The following is a 19,688-nucleotide window of genomic DNA, read 5'->3' as shown; positions in this document are numbered from 1 at the left end:
CGAGCACGTTGTTATAATAAATACTTAAAAACGAAAGAACAAGAACATCAAAGGCGTACCCGGACGACCACACTCTCTCAAATAGGAAAACATAATTGCTATTTAAAGAGTGTGGTCGTCATTGTACATTTTTATATTTTTACTCTTTTGTGTTAAGTATGTTAAGCTTGTCTACATTTATACATTGATGGTGACAATACTAGGTAAAAACGCCAGAGATATTGGTTCCAAAAATACTCCTTTGTAGTGTTCATAATAATTAATTGTATGAAGCTATATGAATTACTGCAGTAGAAATATTGGGAGACAATATTTTTTTTTATTACGGTAGTTCAGATTGACGTGAAAAAATGATTTTAAAGTCTTGCTTTCCGCTATTTCTTTGTCGTTTAAGATATGTAGCATCATTTTGGAACAGCGTGAGCATGATAATGTTTTCGGAACATTAAATCAACTATGCCCGGATATAATTCTGCATTGTGTAATGTATGTTGATATTGTCACAAATTTCAGGCTATGGGGAGGTAAATAATGAAAGAAATTAAGGGTTTAATGTATCGAACTTGTGTCAAAACAATAAAGGAAACAGAAAATAACAAAATATCGTAACTGGCGTCTAAGTCGACGTAGCGGCAGGTTCGAACGCGAGAGCGAGACTGATACTCCTGTCAGGCGAACTAATTTAGTGCAGTTCAAACGTGTGCACTTCGATTGAGTGCCTTTTGTGTAGTGTGCCACACGCCTCCTTCCTGAAAAACACAATCGACTTCGAGTGAGTTTGATTCTTCTTGTTTAATCTTATTTTTCTTTATCTTTGCGTGTTTTAATCGATCGGAATCATCCAGTTGCCGTAATTATTGTCAATTAACGAAACGCTGTATTTAATCGGGTTTGTATTAAAATACTAAATATTTCCAAAAGAGTTATGCCTTTAATTTAATATTTTAGGTGCCTAATAATACTTTACTCATCGTTATTCTCATTATTTAGGACTGACACTAATTTATCCCGTGTGGTACCGAAACACTTGAAGTGACATTTCGGTGAGCTGAAGTGCACTTGGTTGAGGTGCGCTAAATTAGCCCGTCTAGATGTAACTCCGGCTCGCCACGCGGAGCCCCTTATGTTCACGGGGTGGCTTCTGCTACAATCGCCCTAGAAGGTTCGGCATGTAGAACATTCGTTCTTCGAACAAGCAACAGGGTTCTCGAATTTACCAGAACGCGACATTTACACAAATAACGAAAATGTGCGCCCACTCCTGGGCAGTTAACCTCGGCCCTTTTGCGTGGAAGTCAACCACAATACCCATTGGGTTTTTTTTTAATTTTATTATTAAAATACGGGTATTTGTACATAGTTAAAAAAAACGGAGACTGTCCTGCATATAATGCAAGCTTCAAGAGAAGGAAACATAAGGCCACAAGGCAATATGTTAAGACTATAAATGAAAATGAAATAAACGGGACCGGACGGGAACCAAACTCCAGCAAGCAAGTGGCAGACCCCACCTGGTGGTGTAAGATAGCCCACGCACTCCGAGGCAAGCCTTCAGCGTCTCACAACACTCTAGTCCCTCCTGTTTTGTAGACACTATCAATAAAGTGGCATAAATAAAAACAAAAAAAAACACTGCAACAAAATTCCTTTCCGCTGATTTGCCTCCCTCGGCAACAAGGAGCTGACCAGTTCTTGACCGCCACAGTGCATGAAGGCCCAGGATGGTTAGAACCTCAAATTTTCGACCAGATTCGCCTAACCCGTACTCAATGAACATCGCACTTCGCCATGACACATACAGATTCACTCTTAGCACCGCACGCAATTGTGCCTAAAAAAGTTATGTTTTAGCGCAGCACAAGATAACATGTACCAGCGTTTCTGGAAAAGGGCAGAGAGACCAATTGGTAGACTAAGGTTCGAAAAACCTTTTTTTCATCAATCACATTTGCATGGGTAAAACTCTTACATGCAATCAAAGAAGGCAATTTTGTGTTGCTGTTTTAATGGGCTATCAACAGAGCAAAGCCAACTAGCTCAACTAGCCATCCTTATCAACAGAGCCGTTTGAAAAACGTTAGACTCAATTGCCGTTCCCTCCCACATTTGATAAAAGGGAACTGGAATGAGCATGTCAAATGCGTCCTAGTAGCGTCTTCCCTTTCACCTTGTCAAGGTGCGGTTCAGAAAAAAAAAGGACCTTAAAAGAATAAACGGTAGCTTCAATTTCGTTATAAAACTTATAGGGGTCATGAAATGATTTTTATACTTTTTCCTTCTTAGCTTTCCTCCTCAACTCACAAATAGCGTACAGTACCAAACAGTTAAAGAAGACGGAAAGGAGGGACTCCCCTCTTGCTCGGACCCTCGTTTGTGTACCCGGACACCACCATTCTCCTCCTAGAAGGCTAACCAGTCCCTTGAACTCGGGGAAAAGTTGCCTTCCCCACTCCGTTCACTCCGAAGCTGACAATGCCGTGGAAGCTTAGTATTAAAGTATTAAAGAAAGATATGTGTCAAACGAGGTTCGCATGGAGTTCCAACCCCGTTCTTCCGCTCTGACAACTTCGCAACGCACGCGGGAATACACGCATACAGCTATTTTCTTATCATCTATACATCACTACTTTTGATTTTGCTTTTTGTGTCTCTTTTACTGTTACGTTTACTTGAATAAAAAACATTCATTGTATACACTTCATTTCCTAGTGTGTCTAATCGAATATTCGAAGAAATCTATTGCAACAAGATTTTTGTATTATTTTATTAAATTCGAAAATAATATACTAATACCTTTCTGTTCTGTTTTTAGCTACCACTAGTTTCAGATTCCATGAGCTATGTATCACTGATAAACATGACGTTACGCAACAATTTTCTGGCAAATCTTAAAGAATTGCCTAAAACCGTTGACAGGAACAAAGTGTAAGTATCCACTGCCTAGATTAAAGAGGGTAACTCCGTTTGTGCATACATATATCTTAGAAAAGTAATACTCGTTTTATGAATAATGTTCTTACTGCGCGTATGTTCAACTTGGTGATATTAGATTGGACCACGACCGTCATAACCAGTGGGACAAGTTTCAAAAAGTAAAATAAAACTATGTACCTCATATGTTACCTGCCACGTTGCAATTGTAGTATGAACAAAGCCATTTTTCTGTGGCAGGTCAATTTAAAAAAAAAATATTAGAAAATAAAAACGGCATTGATATATTTTATTTTGTTTCGCTTAAATGCTACTTATTTCATCAGCTGAATTTAGAACGCCTCTAGCCCCGGCATAAAGTAATGTACAAAACAAAGACGTAGTTATAATTGCTAGCACACCGCAACATTAAAATCGTGCCGTAAATCACTGCGACGACATTGTCGTCATGAGTAGGACACTTTTTAATGCACCATTGTGGAATGTGTAGCACCTGCACAGCATGTAGATTTGAAGTTGGGAGACAGTAAATGAAAAACGTTATCGCTAAATATGAGCCTCCTTAGATCTGAGGCATCTATAGGGATATGACACCTTTACTGTCGCATTTTTTTTAACTGTAAGAATCTTTCGAGCGTAGAAAGCAAAAGTGTTTGATGACTCATCATGTCGAACTACACAAAAGTCCACGTTTAATCCCGTGGGCATGTGGATCTTGAAATTTGCAAACTAATGTAGATGATAAAAGAAGTTTCTGTTGACTATAACAAAAAATGACTAGTGACACATTCAGAACATGTGCTTTGCTATTATGATGACTCCAGGACGGCGCCAACTCGCATGCTTTAGAAGGCCATTACTATTGTGAGCGGCGAAATATCCGCGGGTGCCACTTTGGCTTTCACCTTGTATTGAATGGTCGTACAACAGGCCTCGGCAGAAATTGTGCAGGATTTCACTAAGTAGCCTGCTCAGCGTGAGTGAGTCTTGCTGAAGTGCAGTACAACTGGGCAAAATATGGCGTCGTTTGTTTTCTTGCACCAAAAAACTACTTCAAATGATATATTTATTTCGATAGACTTCTTGTTTAACCCACAACAACTGCCACGGCGAATAGGGTGCATTTGTTTATTATAATTCAAACAAAATAAAACTGAGAAAATAATGTCTCATCAAATTGAAAATAGCAAAGCGAAATTAGAGAACCTCTCACGTGTGTACTCAACACTCTAGTGGAAGTGTCTTCGTTTATCCTGTTGGTTCCAATGTGGTTTGTGAGTGCTGGTTTCTTATTAATTCCAAGTTCATTCTTTTTCTTATTCTGTAAACCAGTAAACAAACATTTACTAATAATACCTGGCAGGCAGAAGAGGTATTCCAGAGTCGTTTCAATTAAATACCTGCTTATTCACTCAGTCGACGCGAAAGATGCGAGACCCCCTCGCGATCAAAGTCTCAATTCTAATACGTCAGTGACACTTCAGTGTCTCCAAAAATTATGTATAGACCTGCTGTGAATTACTATCATCTGTATGCTTAATTTTGCGGACTCCAATGCGCATAATGCGTGATGCTCATTTTATCAAGCGATTTTAAAGTTGTAAACAATTCTTAGTTAAAATCGAATAGAACAAATTAATGAATCGCCTGAATTTGCCGGGCCACATCCGACAATTTAGGAATTTATAAAAATTTCTGCTTTTCTTTTAAGCAAGTAGCGATGTAACAAACTTCTTTGTCGCGTATTCGATATGGGAGGCTCTAGGCGTCAGTTGCTGACAAGCATTTGCTGTTCAGCAACTGTCGAGTCACACTTGAACATAAGAATTGGCATCGGCAAGCCCAATGTGGCTAAAACAAGTATGCGGTGCTTTGCTACATAAGTGTGCGCGCATGCATAGCTATGACGAGAGCACGTCATTTCTTTTGGTGAATGCAAATGCTTTTTCTACAGCAGCCTCTACAGATCCGAAAAAAAAAACAAGAATAAAAGAGGTTGTGAATGGCCTTGACGCTCGCAGCGCAAGCTGTAATGTGAAGGTCCGGGCTTGTTTTTGAGCATTGCAAATTTTTTTTTTTTTTTTTTTTTAAATATAAACAGCAAGTTCGAGGCGCTCTGATTCATTAAAAAAATCAGTTACTAAAACGTCATACACGTTTTTTTTAAATAAATAAATTGTTGCTAATCGGCCTAGATGGGAATTAACGTAGCCACACCGCGCCTTGAATAGCGCGTCATTTGCTAGCATCCTTCCAGCTCCGTCACAGGTGGGTGCCCGTAACGCGGTACCATCAACACCTCTCGTCGCAAATACAAAATTGTCGCTTACCACCAAGATTCTAAAGGGTGAAACTCGATTACCAGCTTCATTTCTAAATTTCGACCGCTGAGAATATCTTTTCGGGGTATGAATATAGCAGTGCACCTTTGAAGAAAAAACGATTAATATTACCTAAAAGTCACGCGCCAGGTTTTCTTTACTTAATATGCCTAATTTTACTTTTTGTCTAAAGTTCTGGAGTGCACGAAGCTCTGCACAACCACCAGGTCGTATTTTATTGTACAAAGCTAGGGTATAAATTAAACGTATATGATTTTACTCTATTTATACTATCAATTTAAATTACTATATATGCAAGATGTACTTTACCTCAGTTCACAATTAAAAATAAAAACTGAAATTGTTCCCACAATTATTTTTACTCAAGACAATAAATTTCCTCACGGCGTATGGAAAACAGAATATTTTAGGTCCCCCCCCCCCCCCCCCCAAATGCGGGTAAATCCCACAACTCTTTTTTATGGCTTGTTGCATTCAGCTCAAAAACTTCGTCAACAAATAAAACTTATATTGCGGGTAAAAGGGGTAGGACACGAAACGTAAACTGGTATTTTACCCATTTGTTTTACGCGTTTAACGTTTTCAATTCCTGTTTAAGTTTTTATTTTTCATTCCAATTTGAAATGAAATGCTCGTAGGTTTCTTAGTGTATACACCAGGTTTGTGATTGTTAGAACTCCAGCAATTGCAAAATCAATTTAGGAAAGTTTATAAGTTTCGTATTGCGATCAGTCAACTCTGGTGCAACTCTGGTATCGCAGCGCAAGTTAGTCGCACTATGGTGTACATTGACAACGTGGTCACGACATGTGGTTAATCGCGCTCTCATTCTAGGCTTCCTCATGCCCCCATGCTCTCCCAAGCTTTCCATGCTATGAGCTCCATCCTCCAAAGCTTCTGCCACCCTCTTTTCCTTTGACCTTCCTCCCGACGTGCCCGTGCGCCTGTCTCACCTGCCGTCGGTCCTTCGACCTTGACGCCACGGCTCACCGGTTTTTGCTACACTCAAATGAGCAGTTCCCAACGCGAAAGAAGTTCCAAATGCCGAGCAAAGTTTGCTGTGCGGTGGGTTGGAATGTACAAGACAGCCGCCGGTTTCGATGTCCCGGTTTCGTAAAAACCTACGCGACGGAAGGCGTAGAAGCGTAGTGTCGGGCGCCGTGGCTGTGCCTCGTCGTACGAGATGGCTTTGTGTGTGAAACATTTCAATGTCGAGTGCACTTATACGCGAACCATGACGAGTTCGTTCTTGACGATCTCGTCATGGTTGCTGGAGCTGGTCACCGGCTGCTCGATGTAAAAATGACCAACTTCAAGAGACTATTTATAAAAAATAGCGCTCATCGCTGCTGGGATCGGTTTCACACATGCGGGAACTAGAAGACCCCAAACAAGTGATAGATATGCCTTAAGCCTGTTTCACACGCTGCGACTGTGCAAAAAAAAATGTCCGGGCGACAGTTGACGCAGCGACTGCGATCGCAATGTTTGGTCTCACATGCTCCAACAACCACGCGATTTCTGTCTGCGCGGCTGGCTCTTCCACCCAAGGTTAGTTGCAACGGACAGGGACAAGACACAGTTGACTTTGCCTAAAATGCAACAAAAACGTATTAATAAACAAACAAATGTTTTAGGAGCACAATCTATAACTAGAAATTTATAATAATTAAGCATCAAACCAAAACCGTTTAGGTGTCTAAATTTGTTTTTTAATACTGAGCTATCGCTGATGAAAGCTGGCTAATGAACGGCTGGTTGGCGAGAAAGCGACCGCACCTACTCTGCGACAAAATACCAACTTGGTTTAAACCAGTCGCAGAGCCGCTGCGACAGTACGACTGCGATTTTAGTCCCGCATTTACTGGAAATCGCACCGATTTCGGTCGAGAATCGCAGCATGTGATACAGCATTTAGACGTCATTATCTCGGACCCTCGGGCTTGAAACGCGGAAGGTAATCGAGGAAGCTAGAGCGCGAGATGCCGCGAGTGCGTGCAAGGGGATGCCGCGCCGCCAGGGACAGCGGAAAATGTACTATCGGGGAAAAATGAAATGCGAACAAAGGAGCGCGTGGCTCGCGGTACAGGCTGCGCCGCCTGGAAGTGAGCCTAGGGGCGAGGGTGCGTGGCCTACTCCGATGTGTTCACGCCCCTCGCTCAGCGCTCCCCAAGCTTCGGCAGTGCGACTCTCAGTGCGCTGAAAGCTATCACCGCTATCTTCACTCGCTCGGCGTGTGCGGCGAGCTTCGCACCGCACGCGCTGAGCCAGCAAAGATAGCGGTTATGCTTGCAGCGTACTGAGAGGCGAGCTGCCGAAGCTTGGGGAGCGCTGAGCGAGGTGCGTGAACACATCGGAGTAGGCCACGCACCCTCGCCCCTAGGCTCACTTCCAGGTGGCGCAGCCTGTACCGCGAGCCACGCGCTCGTTTGTTCGCATTTCATTTTTCCCCGATAGTACCTCACCGACATACTGAACATGGCGGCTTTCGCGAATGGGGTTCGATTCGGAAGCCTTTACAGTAAATCAATTTATCTACGAAACTAATGCCCCACTTACAGAGGAATTTGAGCAAAAGTATAGCGACACCCTATAGGTCCCAGCAATATAGCTATTGCATATTTTATTCTTGCCTTGTCTTAATCCCTTTAACATGCCGTTTCAAAAGTGCATAAATCTGTGTTCTTGTCTGTTCGCTTCCAGTTTTCTCGAGGATCCGGCCGCAGTCAATGCAGCGTATATTCCTCACACAAATGCGCTAGGTAAGGTTCCATAAAACTGACTATTGATTGTAGACAAAACAACTTGAACCCAAACCAAGACCAGCGTGTAAGGACAATAAGGAAAGGAGTGCGTTAAAGTGCATTCACGCAAAACAATGATGGCTCAAAAGGGCCCGTATAAAGAAAAACATACTCTGGTATTGCAGAATATCTGGCAAGGAATCGTTTCAATGGTAGCGTCCTTCTGCTGTCCGACATGTTTTATTGCGATAATTAGTGTCCCCCAAATAGGTCGCAGTTTTTGTTTGCTCCCCGGTTTTCTGTATCTAGGAATCAATTTATCATTTATTTAAACATTTCTTATTTTATTCTTATGGAACGTATAATAAAATTAGGCCTTAAAACAGTACAATGCATTATGTCAAAAGGAGAACAACAGCAACAGGCAAACAATAATAAAACAACCGAATGAAATCAGCGTGTTTACACCGCCTAAAATATATTTGTCCAAACAAAAATAGTCCAACAGCAAATAAAATATAAGGCACAGAAAACCGAATAAAAAAAAACTGCAACGCTGTGAAGTATTTGCAGTCAAAACTAATATCTATTTTAACCAATTAAAAAAGTAATGCTTTGGGCAATTGTGAGAATGCGGCAATAAATATGAAATTCATATCGCCCCACGACATAACTTTTTGTTAAAGTGAAAATGTTGATGTTAATTTGAGTAATATGTTGAAAGACCCGAGGGGATGGTAGCTTTATGTACAATAAATTATTTTTGAAAAGGCATAGCGTTGTTTATAAATCGTAAGATTTCCATATTTTAAAGTAACAAAAGCTACTTTATTTGTTCTTTGTTTATGTATGCTAGTTGGAACATAGAGGCAAGTTTGCTGCTTAAGAGTACAGAAAATATACTGATTATGAAAACATAACAATCGAAGTCGGTTGTTTATGTTTTGTAAATAAATTTGTATGTACTTTTTTATATTGAATTATTTTAAAGATTCCAAAATGATTCAAGATATTGGATAATATTCAAATTAATTTCAAACAAAATTTTGCGAGCCTTTTAAATCGTTTGTGAACAAGCATTTCGCATACATTTTTTTTTGTGGTTTGCTTGTGCATATCTTTAAATAGTATGCGTCTCATCGATTACAAAGTTTTGTCGTGGTTTTCTCGCGGTAGAACTATCTTTGGCCTAAACCAACAAATGGTAAAAAAACAAAAAAACGTTTAGAGAATGTTTGAAATATCTTGTGCCTACGCTTATTTACAAAACAAACGTACGTATGTGAACAAAACCTGACATATTTGAAATTTTGACGTGAAACCGAATTTTTAAGGTTTAATGTATTTAATGTGTCTGCAGTTACTTTCGCTCCAATGCGTTTTCTTATCAGGTTTCAGAATGACGTTCTAGCGTGCCCTCTCGTGATATAAAATTAATCTCTAGCTCTTTTGCCTTCCTTATTGTTTACTTATTGTGGAGGTACCTCAATATAATGCCTTTATTCCTTACTTTATAGGGTGCTTTGATTCATGTATTCTTAATTTCTTCTATTTTTATTTTTTATGATGTATTAATTTTACTTTGGTTACTTTTTGTTTGCATAGCCATTTATTCACTTATTGATTGTTCATTACTGCACATGCTGGGAATACAAGGAGCGCCTGGTCATAAGATTGTTCAATTCGCAAAAAATGTAGTGACTTTAAATATAATAAAATTTTTCTACAGCTCTATATGCAGGGCTACTGCAGGGTCCATTTTATCAGAGGAATATTCCAATGTAAGTAATTATACTTTCCTAATGATGCAGATAGCGGGAGGCTAGGAAGCTGTAAAGGCGAACTCGAATGTAGATGACTTATATGGTATTGAATGCCACGTATTATAAGAATATGTTATTCCAAAATGCGCGCTGTTCACTAAATAGTCATGTATGTTAAACAGCGTGTAGAGGAGGAATGAAAAAGGTTTATGTACAATATTTACATTCGTGGGAAACGTTGTGATCCGTTGAGGCGTTCGGTGTACGTTTCGTCGTTCGGTATTCGTTCTCGTAATTCTGTTATTTCGTTTTTCTCGCAATCTAGTATGTCCTTTTCATCGTTTTCACTCAAGAAATGAAGTTCTAATTAAATTGTTCAACAAACACTCCCACGGAATGAGCATAGGCCTGGTCATTTGTTGATGGGCTCTAGCGAATACAATAGCTGCTGGACCGGTCGTTTGATAACCCTTCCATGGGGAAGCTTTACCGCGCATGACCGTGCGTCGCGCCCGGGGTCCGTCGCGTGCGGGGAAAGTTTGAACTATGCGTCCTGTTTTCCAGCTCTGACGTGACTGTAGAGGTTCACACACTATGACGAAATTCCCTTCGTCGAGTCCTCTGGATTTGAGGGGTCGGGGGTGGTGAGCTGAGCGTAGTTCATTTAAGTACTCCTTTCGCTATCTCCTCCTGAAGTGGTTAGCCGCTGCTTGCCTATATTTCCAACGTCCTTGATTATTGGTGGCGCCGGACTAAGATGAGAGGTGTCGTTTGACCTTCGGGGCGCTTAAGAAGGAGGTTCCTTGCTTTCGGTCGCGTACGAACGTCTGGTCGTAGGGCGCCTTGCTAGATGTAAAGGTAGCCGTGGCATCCCTCTTAGAGTTGTCTTTGCTCAAATCGGATGACGTATCCTCCGTGCTTGCTGTGGTCAGCGGGATGTCTCCATCCGGCTGGTCGTTCTAGAGCTCGTCATCGTAGTCTTCCTTGTCATCGACGTTGTCTTTGTTCGGGGCATCATTTGCCGGTTACTCGTTAAGGATCTGTGTGCTGGGACGCTTTACTCCTCCACGTGTCTTTGTACCGGCTCAAGAATTAGTTCGTTCTCACTGGATCAGTCTCTTCTCTCATTCGGGTTCTGCGCAGATCCTTGAAGTAGCTATCCCTGACAATATGGCGTAAGCTTGCTCATCAACTCCCTGTCCTCCATACTCAAGCGCAAACTTCCGCTCGTTCCTATTGCGACTGGTCCCCTCGACTCCCTCGAGGACCCCTGGTTCATGGCCTGCTCTTGCCCGTGGTTATGTCTGTGTCTGCTCGCGAAGAGACCTGCGCACTTCTTCTACGCACCTTCTCGACTCCTGAATGTTCCTACTTGATTCAGACCTCTCGTGCATCTGTCACACAAACTCCGTCTGTTGGCGGACTTTCTCTGCAGAAAGCACCTGAACTGGTCTTCCAAAATGGTCAACAGGTGACGAAGTAACCTCTGCTGAAGGTGGCTGAACGGGCCGCTTTTCAATCTCTACCAGGTGTGCAACGGCTTCGATCCTGGTTCCTGTCCTTCCTGCCGTTCAACTTCTGCGTGTACTGCTCGTACTGTCTCTGAAGCACCTCTTCAGCCTGCGCCGCTTTTTTGCCTGTCAGCACCTGAACAGGACAGGCCGAAGTAATCGTAGGGACGGTATGTAACAAGATGTAGTGGTGACTCATGTGTCACCCCCTTCCTGTCTCCCTTCTTCCTCAGCAGTCGTCGCCTCTCTGTGGCAGTTGAGGCTGCCTGTAGAACCTCTGCTTCTCAGGGGGCCTTCAAGCCTCTTGCCATCGCGCGTTTTCCCTCACCTTGCTCTGAACCCTTTTGTATTGCTCCCTCAGCAATGCCTCCACATGAGCAGCCTTCTCTCCAGTGTGTACCTGTATACTGGCCTTCTGAAGTAGTCAAATGGTCTGGACGTGATTGGCTTGTTGTCGCACCTGGGAAGGGGGTCGAACCAGATGGGGGCATTTTCATCGGGACGTCCCCTTGCTTCCTTTTCTAAGATGTCTTGTTCAAAGGCCTTACGCCTCTGTGCCCTCTCGTACTACCGCCGGAGCAGTTCCTCTTTCTGGTGCGCTTTTTCCCCGGTTAGGACCTGACCGGCCTTCCGTAAAAGTCAACCGGAGAAGACGTCGAAAGCGAGCGGCCCGCAGAGAAGTCGTACGGATCGCGATCACCCTTGATAGGCCTTGCAGGAGTGTCACCATTGTCGTCGAACCTAACTGTAGGTTTCTCGTCACCGTATGATTTGCTGTCGTCCTTGATAGGCGTAGTAGGAGGGGTCGCCACGGCACAACCTTGGAGATTCATCGTCATCGTCGATCTTGCAAAACAGTTGTCTTCAACCACATGTTGGCGGCGTTGCCTACCTTGATGGGCCCTTGTAGATACCACCCGTAAATGGTCTCCACTGCGGTGAATGAAAGGTTGACGCGACGTACATTTCCGGTGGTAACCCTCCAATGGTAGTCTGCTCCTATTAGAATTCTCACTCCACGCTCCCCTTGACAGTACCCCACAGGTGGATCAGCGAGTGTGAACCCTTATCTTCGTAGGTTTCTGATGATGTCGCCACTAGTGAAAGTAAGGATCTCTCCGCAGATTTTCGGAACCTCTAAAGCCTCGACTACGATCTCGGCAGGCCCGTGATGGCTTCAAAGTACAAGTTCCACACGACGACGGTTTCTTTTTGTCACACGCACTGAGTCGCCAAAAGCGAATATCGTTAGCTCCTCCTCTCCAAACGGTTGACATCCAAGCCTTTCAGGGGTGTCTCGGCGGATGGAGGTTCGTTGCTTCACTCCGTCGATCAGTGCTCGTAGGGACGTCTCGGTCTGACCACTCGCTCGTATCATGGCTGTCTGAAGCAGTACTTGATTGTGAGCTGTCGTACTGGAGCTCAAGATGTCGATAAACTGAAGAGGAGTCGAGCTGGTGTTAGCCGGCTGCCTTGTCGCCGCCCACTCGGGGTCACCATTACGGTCAAGTGTTTTTTCAGAGCATTTTGCACACTAAAGTTTGTGCGCTGATCTGCTCTCTCTGGAGCGACGGAACAGTTTAGTGCACCGAAAGCACCTGTTTTCTACTTTTAGCTTGTCCTTTTTTTATCGTTTGATGCCATGCAGTTCTCCAAGTTGTGCTCCTTAGAGCTGCAGTATACGCAGCGCCTGAGTTCAGGTTTCCTGGCACTGGTCATTGCTGCCGCCGGCCCTTCCCTCTCGGAGTGGCGTTCTAGGCGATGTAAATCGGGTGTTTGTTGCTGTGATGTGTGGGGTGTCAGCTGGCGGCACTTGTCTCTGGTTTCCATCTCGATGTCAATGAACTCGAGAAGCCTAAGGAGTTCATTTTTGTCTTCGCTCTGTGGTTGTTTTTCGACAATCAAGCTGCGATGGTATCTGGGAATGAGCTCTGAAGGGAGACACTTCTTTAGTACAGTATGCAGTAGTACCCCATAGGACTCCGAGCTAACTCCGAGGCTTTTTAGACTCCTCATCCGGGTCATCACATCGTCATAGAGTCTCCGGCGTCCATCCACTGCGTCTGACGTCGCAATTTACTTTACGCTCAAGAGGTGTGTGAGGTGGTCGTTCACGATGACAGAAGCTTGACCAACTCTTTTTTTGAGCAGCTCTATGGCCGTGTCGTAGTTGTCACCTGTTACCGGAATTCCTTTGATCACCGCCTCAGCTCGGCTGACCAGGTGCGCCTTGAGGTACTTCAGCTTGTCCACGGGAGGCAAGACGGGGTTCTTGTCAATAGATGATTGAATTTGGTCCCAGAATGTCTGCCACTCCGCCAGCTCTCTGTTGAATTTCGACAGCCCAGCTTCGGTAATTTCACCTTTGGGATAGTCGCACCGTTCGTCTCTTGCCCCTCTGAACGTCACGCGTTGCTAGAGGCCGAAGAAGTCGTTTCGTTGTTCTTTGGCTGTAGTTTCTGTAATTAACTCGAAGCTCTCGACCTGGCTATGCTGATTGAGTCTTCATCACCGAGGCCAGCTTCCCTTTCTTCTTCCATATTTGTCTCATCAAGAAGGTCCGCTATCAGAGTGTTGAGCTTCCGAAGCAATTTTTCTTTTAACGCGAGAAGAGTGATCGTATCTTCAAACTTAGCTTGCTGCGCGGGAAGTTGGTTCATGACTGTTGTTATCCGGTTGATGAGCTTTGTAATCGCGGATTAGACTACTCCTCGCTTCTTCTTGGGCTTCTCCATAGCAGCCGCTGTCGTACGCGCTGTTCGGTTGCTTGGGTTGCCCGAGGTCGTTGTGGCTTGCGTTGAACGTCTTATCTTGGCGATTAGCTCCCGAGTTTCGGCACCATGATTTTGTTAAATAGCGTTAAGAGGAGGAATTTAAAAAAAGTTTATGTACATTATTTACAATGGTGGGAAACGTTGTGATCCGTTGCGGCTGTTGGTGTGTGTTTCGTCGTTCGGTATTAATTAAGGCGATCGGTGTGCGTTTCGTCGTTCGGTGTCCCTTTTTCGCGATTAAGCATGCCCTTTTCATCGTTTTCACTCAAGAAATAAAGTTCTAATTAAATAATTTTACAATATATACTATTTTTAAAACAGAAATAGCACGTATCCTAAGTAGCACGCCACTAAAGAGGTTATTTCAAATAAGATCTTTACTATAAATCAATTCATTTATATTTGTTCTTTAAGCGACTTAATCTGAATTGTAGTACGTCTTTCCTATAATTTAATTCTACGCTCTAATAAACTCAGATATGTCCTTATTCATTCGACTATTTAACACAGTGCTGTAAAAATGGGAGCGACTGGTTGGACTTCCGCACACGAAATAACACACGGCCTCGATACACTCGGTAAGTACCAATTTATGTATATACAGTCCATACTAATAACTACGGAATGTGTGAGTTACCTTGCCCTAGACTCTGTTTGTACAGAAACATGTTTGAAGCATTTTCTCCTCACAGTATGAATATTTGAGTGAAGAGGAATCATTTTGTTCTTGACAACTGCTGAGATTATCGATTTAGTCGTGCTAAGGCACGTAATACTAATGCAATATAAAATTAATATATTATCAATATTATTAAAATTATTATTCCATCAAAACGTTTGTCACCTGCGTACAAAAGCAGATCGCTTTTTTTCTAATGTTACCTTGTGTTTACCTTGCGTTTCTAATGTTACCTTGTGTTATCATTTTCTAATGTCACCCGTACCGGCGGCGCCGATAAGAGCTGTAGCCGAGCCTGCGCCCGCGGTGGTGGATGTGGTCGCAATCACCAATATCACCAAGGTCCCGAAGTTGCAGTAAGCCGCCAACTCGTTTCAAGCTGCGACTTAGCTGGCAATGGATTACCGGGGCTGCTGGTCTTTTCGCTCGAACTTTTTTTCTGCTGAAAGGCTCTTACGGCCGAGTGTCATAATACTTCAGGAGAAGCGTCATCAGTGTGATGTTCATGACATGCGCACTCGTAAATAAAGAAGAAGTGTTGGGGGAGCTCGAGAGATCGAGGCAGGATCTCGGGGCACAACGCTTATGGAATGGCTATGGTTCTGGTCTCAATCATTGACGTCCTAACATAACAAACTGGCGACGAGGTACCCCGTCTAGGATTAACTTCAAGGATGCCGCTCAGCGCTACGACAAGGGCCATGTCAACGCTTGGAAGCATCGAACCCTTCGATGAAGCGGAAGGGGACTGGCCAACGTATGCCGAAAGAATCAGCCAATTCTTCATCACCAGCGACGTGAAGGAACCGAGACGAGTGGCGGCATTCCTGAGCATCATCGGCGGAAGGACCTACGCGCTACTCAAGAGCCTCGTAGCGCCGGACGCCCCATCAAGTAAGACCTATTTGGAACTTGTCGAGATACTTCGGGCGGATCTGTCACCGAAGCCAATTGTGATTGCTGAACGCTTCCGCTTTTACAAGAAGGACCAGAAGGACAGCGAAACCATCCTTGAGTATGTCTCAGCACTGAAAAAGTTGGCTCAAACCTGCGAATTTGGAACAGCGCTGAGTGAAACTTTGCGAGACCGCTTTGTATGTGGCTTATGCAATGACAGCATACAAAAAAGGCTGCTTTCAGAAGAGGATTTGACTTTCAAGAGAGCGCTTGAAATGGCGGTAGCAATGCAAGCTGCATCCTCCAGTGCGAAAGTTCTACACGGCTCAAAGGTGGGAAGCAAACCTTTAGAAAAAGAAGGTTGTTCACACTGTGGTTACAAGAATCACGAGTCGGTCAAATGCCGCTGGAAGGGCCTGGAATGCAGAAGATGCGGAAAAGTAGGGCACCTGCAAAGAGTTTGTAAAGGCTCAGCTCCAAAGTGGCAAGGACAAGCGTCTAAACCCTTCAGTAAGCGCAACGAAAAGAAAAAGATGAAGGCTGTAACTGTGGAAGATGCCGACGTAGAGATAGAGATGCACGAGCTAAGAAGCGCGCGAAATGATCCGTTAGAAATAACGCTATCGGTCAGTGGAATTCCTTTGAGAATGGAAATAGACACAGGAGTAGCAGTATCTGTTTTGCCATTACAAGATTACCAGGCTAAGTTTTCGCACCTCAAAAGGCAACGAATTAATGTCGTTTTGAAGGCATTTAACGGAGCAAAGATCAAGCCACTGTGGGAAGTACAAGTGACGGTGATGCATGAAGACAAGGAGTCCAACCTGAAGATGCAAGTGGTCGATTTCAAGGGACCACCTCTTCTTGGACGTGACTGGCTAAGAGTCATGAAGTTGGACTGGGCAAACATCAAAGCGATACACTGTTCCGACGAGATAGGAAGACAAGAGATTGAAGGTCTGATTAATGAATATAAGGAAATATTCTCAGATGAGCTGGGATGCGTAAGTTGAAGCAAAACTCAAACTGAAACACGCAATGTCTCCACCATTTCAAAAGGCGAGGCCAGTACCACACCCATTAAGAGATGCTGTGGCCAAAGAACTGCTGGCTCTACAAGAAAGAGGCATCTTGACTTCGGTAGAAACAAGTGAGTTTGCTTCTCCAATTGTTCCAGTCGTCAAGAAGAACGGCGAGATCCGGATCTGCGGGGATTGCAAGTCCACCGTGAACCCCGTGATCGATGTGGACAGTTATCCTTTGCCAAGAATCGAAGAGCTGTTTGCAACGCTGGCGGGAGGGCAGCTATTCACTAAACTTGACCTAGCCAAAGCGTACTTACAAGTTCAAATGCACGAAGATTCAAAGAGGTACTTGTTACAATCTCTATCTGGCTGCTAGCGCTACCAGATTTCATAGCGGTAGTCGTCGGTTACCTCGATTGCCATTACGAGACATTAAAACACTTCTTCTTCAGTTCCTGAAGCGAAAGGAACGACGGCGTCATGTTTCTGCTTATCCGGCCACGTCCTGCCGGCCGTGCGGTCTATCCCCGCTTGTAACAATTGGCGACGAGGGAAAAAGACTTCGTTCAAGTTCTTCGAACGTCGCAAGTTCGCGACGTGAAAGTTCGCGAGCACCAGGCATTCTTCAAGCTTCTCAGCTCGCCATGCCCACGTTCGGCAGAATTGAACCTTTTGAGGGAGAAGTTGGGGAGTGACCGTCATACGTCGAACGTCTTGAAGCTTTTTTTTCTGCGAACGACGTTGACGATACCAAGAAGAAGGACATTTTCTTCAGCTGTTGCGGCGCGAAGACCTACTCCCTACTGCGAGACCTGGTGAAGCCCGCCAAACCACAAGATAAGTCTTTAGACGAGGTTCTTGACGTTCTCGGGAGTCACTACTGCCCCAAGCCTTCTGCTGTCGTTCAACGGTTTCGTTTCAATTCGCGTGTTCGCGCGGAAGGGGAGACCGTAAGCAAGTTTGTTGCAGCATTGAAGAGCCTGTCGGAGCACTGCAATTTTGGAACAGAACTAGGGAACATGCTGAGAGACTGCATAGTCTGCGGAATATACAGCGTTACAATCCAGTCCAGACTCCTGGAGCAGCCGGACCTCACGTTCGAGGATGCCGTGCAGACCGCCTTGGCCATGCAAGCAGCGAAGAAGGACGCTGGAGAGATTTGCCAGGCAAGCTCGAGCACCAATGCGTTCACGACTCACCGCGTCACGACACCGGCGGGAGACGTCACCTGCTACCGCTGCGGGGATGGACACCTTGCGTCCAGCTGCACGCATGTGAATACTACGTGCAACTACTGCCGGAAGCGGGGACACCTGTCGAAGGTGTGTAATTCAAAACGGAAGGACGCTCCGTCGTCCAAGAACAAACCTGCGAAGCATCGTTCTTCAGGGCCAGGACGCAAGTCCCGTCTTCCTCATACACTTCCAATGAATGTCCTGGATGACAACACTGAAGATAGCGGAGTGACATCGTCCGAGGTTTTTGACATGTGGCAGGTTGACAGCTCTGTGCCGTCACCGCCTTTCACCGTCACTATCAACGTCTGCGGCAAGCCACTGTGCATGGAGATGGATACGGGAGCGACTGTCTCCGTCATGTCAAAAAAACGGTTTCAGGAGTTACTTCCAGCCGTACCTGTCAAGCCATCTATGGTGCTGTTGCGAAGTTATTCCGGGGAACTGACTCCGGTCCAAGGAAAAATTGATGCAAGAGTACAGTTCCAAGACAAGGAGGCGGTTTTACCTCTCTTCCTTACTGGAGATGGTTCCCCTACACTGCTTGGACGCAATTGGATTCGAGAACTGGGAATCAATTTCTCGGAGGTGGAGGCAACCGTTCATTCTCTCTCTGATGTGGAAACTCTGGTTCACGCGTTTTCGGAAGTCTTCGAGGAAAGCCTTGGTACCTTCAAGGGCAGGGAAGCCACTATTAAGGTTCCACAAGATGCTCCTACGAAGTTCTTCAAGCCACGTCCGCTACCTTTTGCCTTGAAGGATGGGGTTACACAAGAGCTCCAGCACCTACAAAGAGAGGGTGTCATTGTACCAGTAAAGACTTCAAGCTGGGCTGCGCCCATTGTTCCTGTGGCCAAGAAGGATGGCCGTGTGAGGATTTGCGGTGACTTCAAAGTTACCGTAAATCCAGTGGCAACATTGGAGAAGTACCCCATTCCAAGGATCGAAGACCTGTGGGCCACACTTTCCGGGGGCGAGAAGTTCACAAAGTTAGATTTGAGAGATGCCTACCAGCAAGTAGTTCTCGAGCAAGACTCCAGGAAGTATGTGACCATTTCGACACACATGGGTTTGCTTCAGTACACCCGTCTTCCATTCGGGGTTTCGTCGGCTCCAGCTATCTTCCAGCGGGAGATGGAGAACTTGTTCCGAGGACTGCCACATGTTGCTGTGTACTTTGATGACATTCTTGTCACTGGCACGTCCGACTTAGATCACCTTCACAATCTTCGTTCTGTTCTCGTTCGCCTTCGGGGCGTTGGACTCAGGCTGAGATCCGACAAGTGCCTTTTCTTCTTGCCTCAGGTAGAATACCTAGGGCATATCATCAGCAAGGAAGGACTGTCACCAGGTCTCGGCAAGGTGGCAGCTGTCCTACATGCCCCGGCACCACGAAATGTCAAGGAACTTCAAAGTTTTAAGGTTTAATCAACTTCTTCTGACGATTCCTTCCTAACCTGTCTGGACGTCTTCGTCCACTGCACTTGCTTCTCACTGACGGGAAGAAGTGGGAGTGGGGAAAAGACCAAGAGGAAGCTTTCACGTCAAGCAAGCACCTCTTGACCTCAGCTCCGGTTCTCGCTCATTTCAACCCAGAGAAGCCTGTGTGTCTCAGTTCCGATGCCTCACCGTACGGGATTGGCGCCGTCTTGGCACACCAGGAAGCCTATGGTCAAGAACGACCCATCGCCTTCGCATCCAGAAGCTTGTCCCGAGCCGAACAAAACTACAGCCAGCTCGACAAAGAGGCATTAGCTTTGGTATACGGTGTTGAGCAGTTCCACCAG

The 19,688-nt window shown here is 44.8% G+C and overlaps 1 protein-coding gene across 1 annotated transcript in view; it reads left to right on the top strand.

The window, feature by feature from the left end:
- LOC115332173 (neprilysin-1-like) overlaps positions 1 to 19,688 on the top strand; it is a 114,588-nt gene that overhangs the window by 64,221 nt on the left and 30,679 nt on the right. Inside the window, exons 12-15 of the mRNA XM_042289829.1 lie at positions 2,813 to 2,925; positions 7,977 to 8,035; positions 9,747 to 9,798; positions 14,576 to 14,643. Coding sequence (XP_042145763.1) covers positions 2,813 to 2,925; positions 7,977 to 8,035; positions 9,747 to 9,798; positions 14,576 to 14,643 — 292 coding nt within the window. The remainder of the gene's footprint in view (positions 1 to 2,812; positions 2,926 to 7,976; positions 8,036 to 9,746; positions 9,799 to 14,575; positions 14,644 to 19,688) is intronic.

Source organism: Ixodes scapularis, unplaced genomic scaffold (assembly GCF_016920785.2).
Source record: "Ixodes scapularis isolate PalLabHiFi unplaced genomic scaffold, ASM1692078v2 PGA_scaffold13__105_contigs__length_92229423, whole genome shotgun sequence".
Classification (NCBI taxonomy): Eukaryota; Metazoa; Arthropoda; class Arachnida; order Ixodida; family Ixodidae; genus Ixodes; species Ixodes scapularis.
Note: the sequence above shows the minus strand (reverse complement) of the source record. Positions and strands in the feature narration are given on the sequence as shown.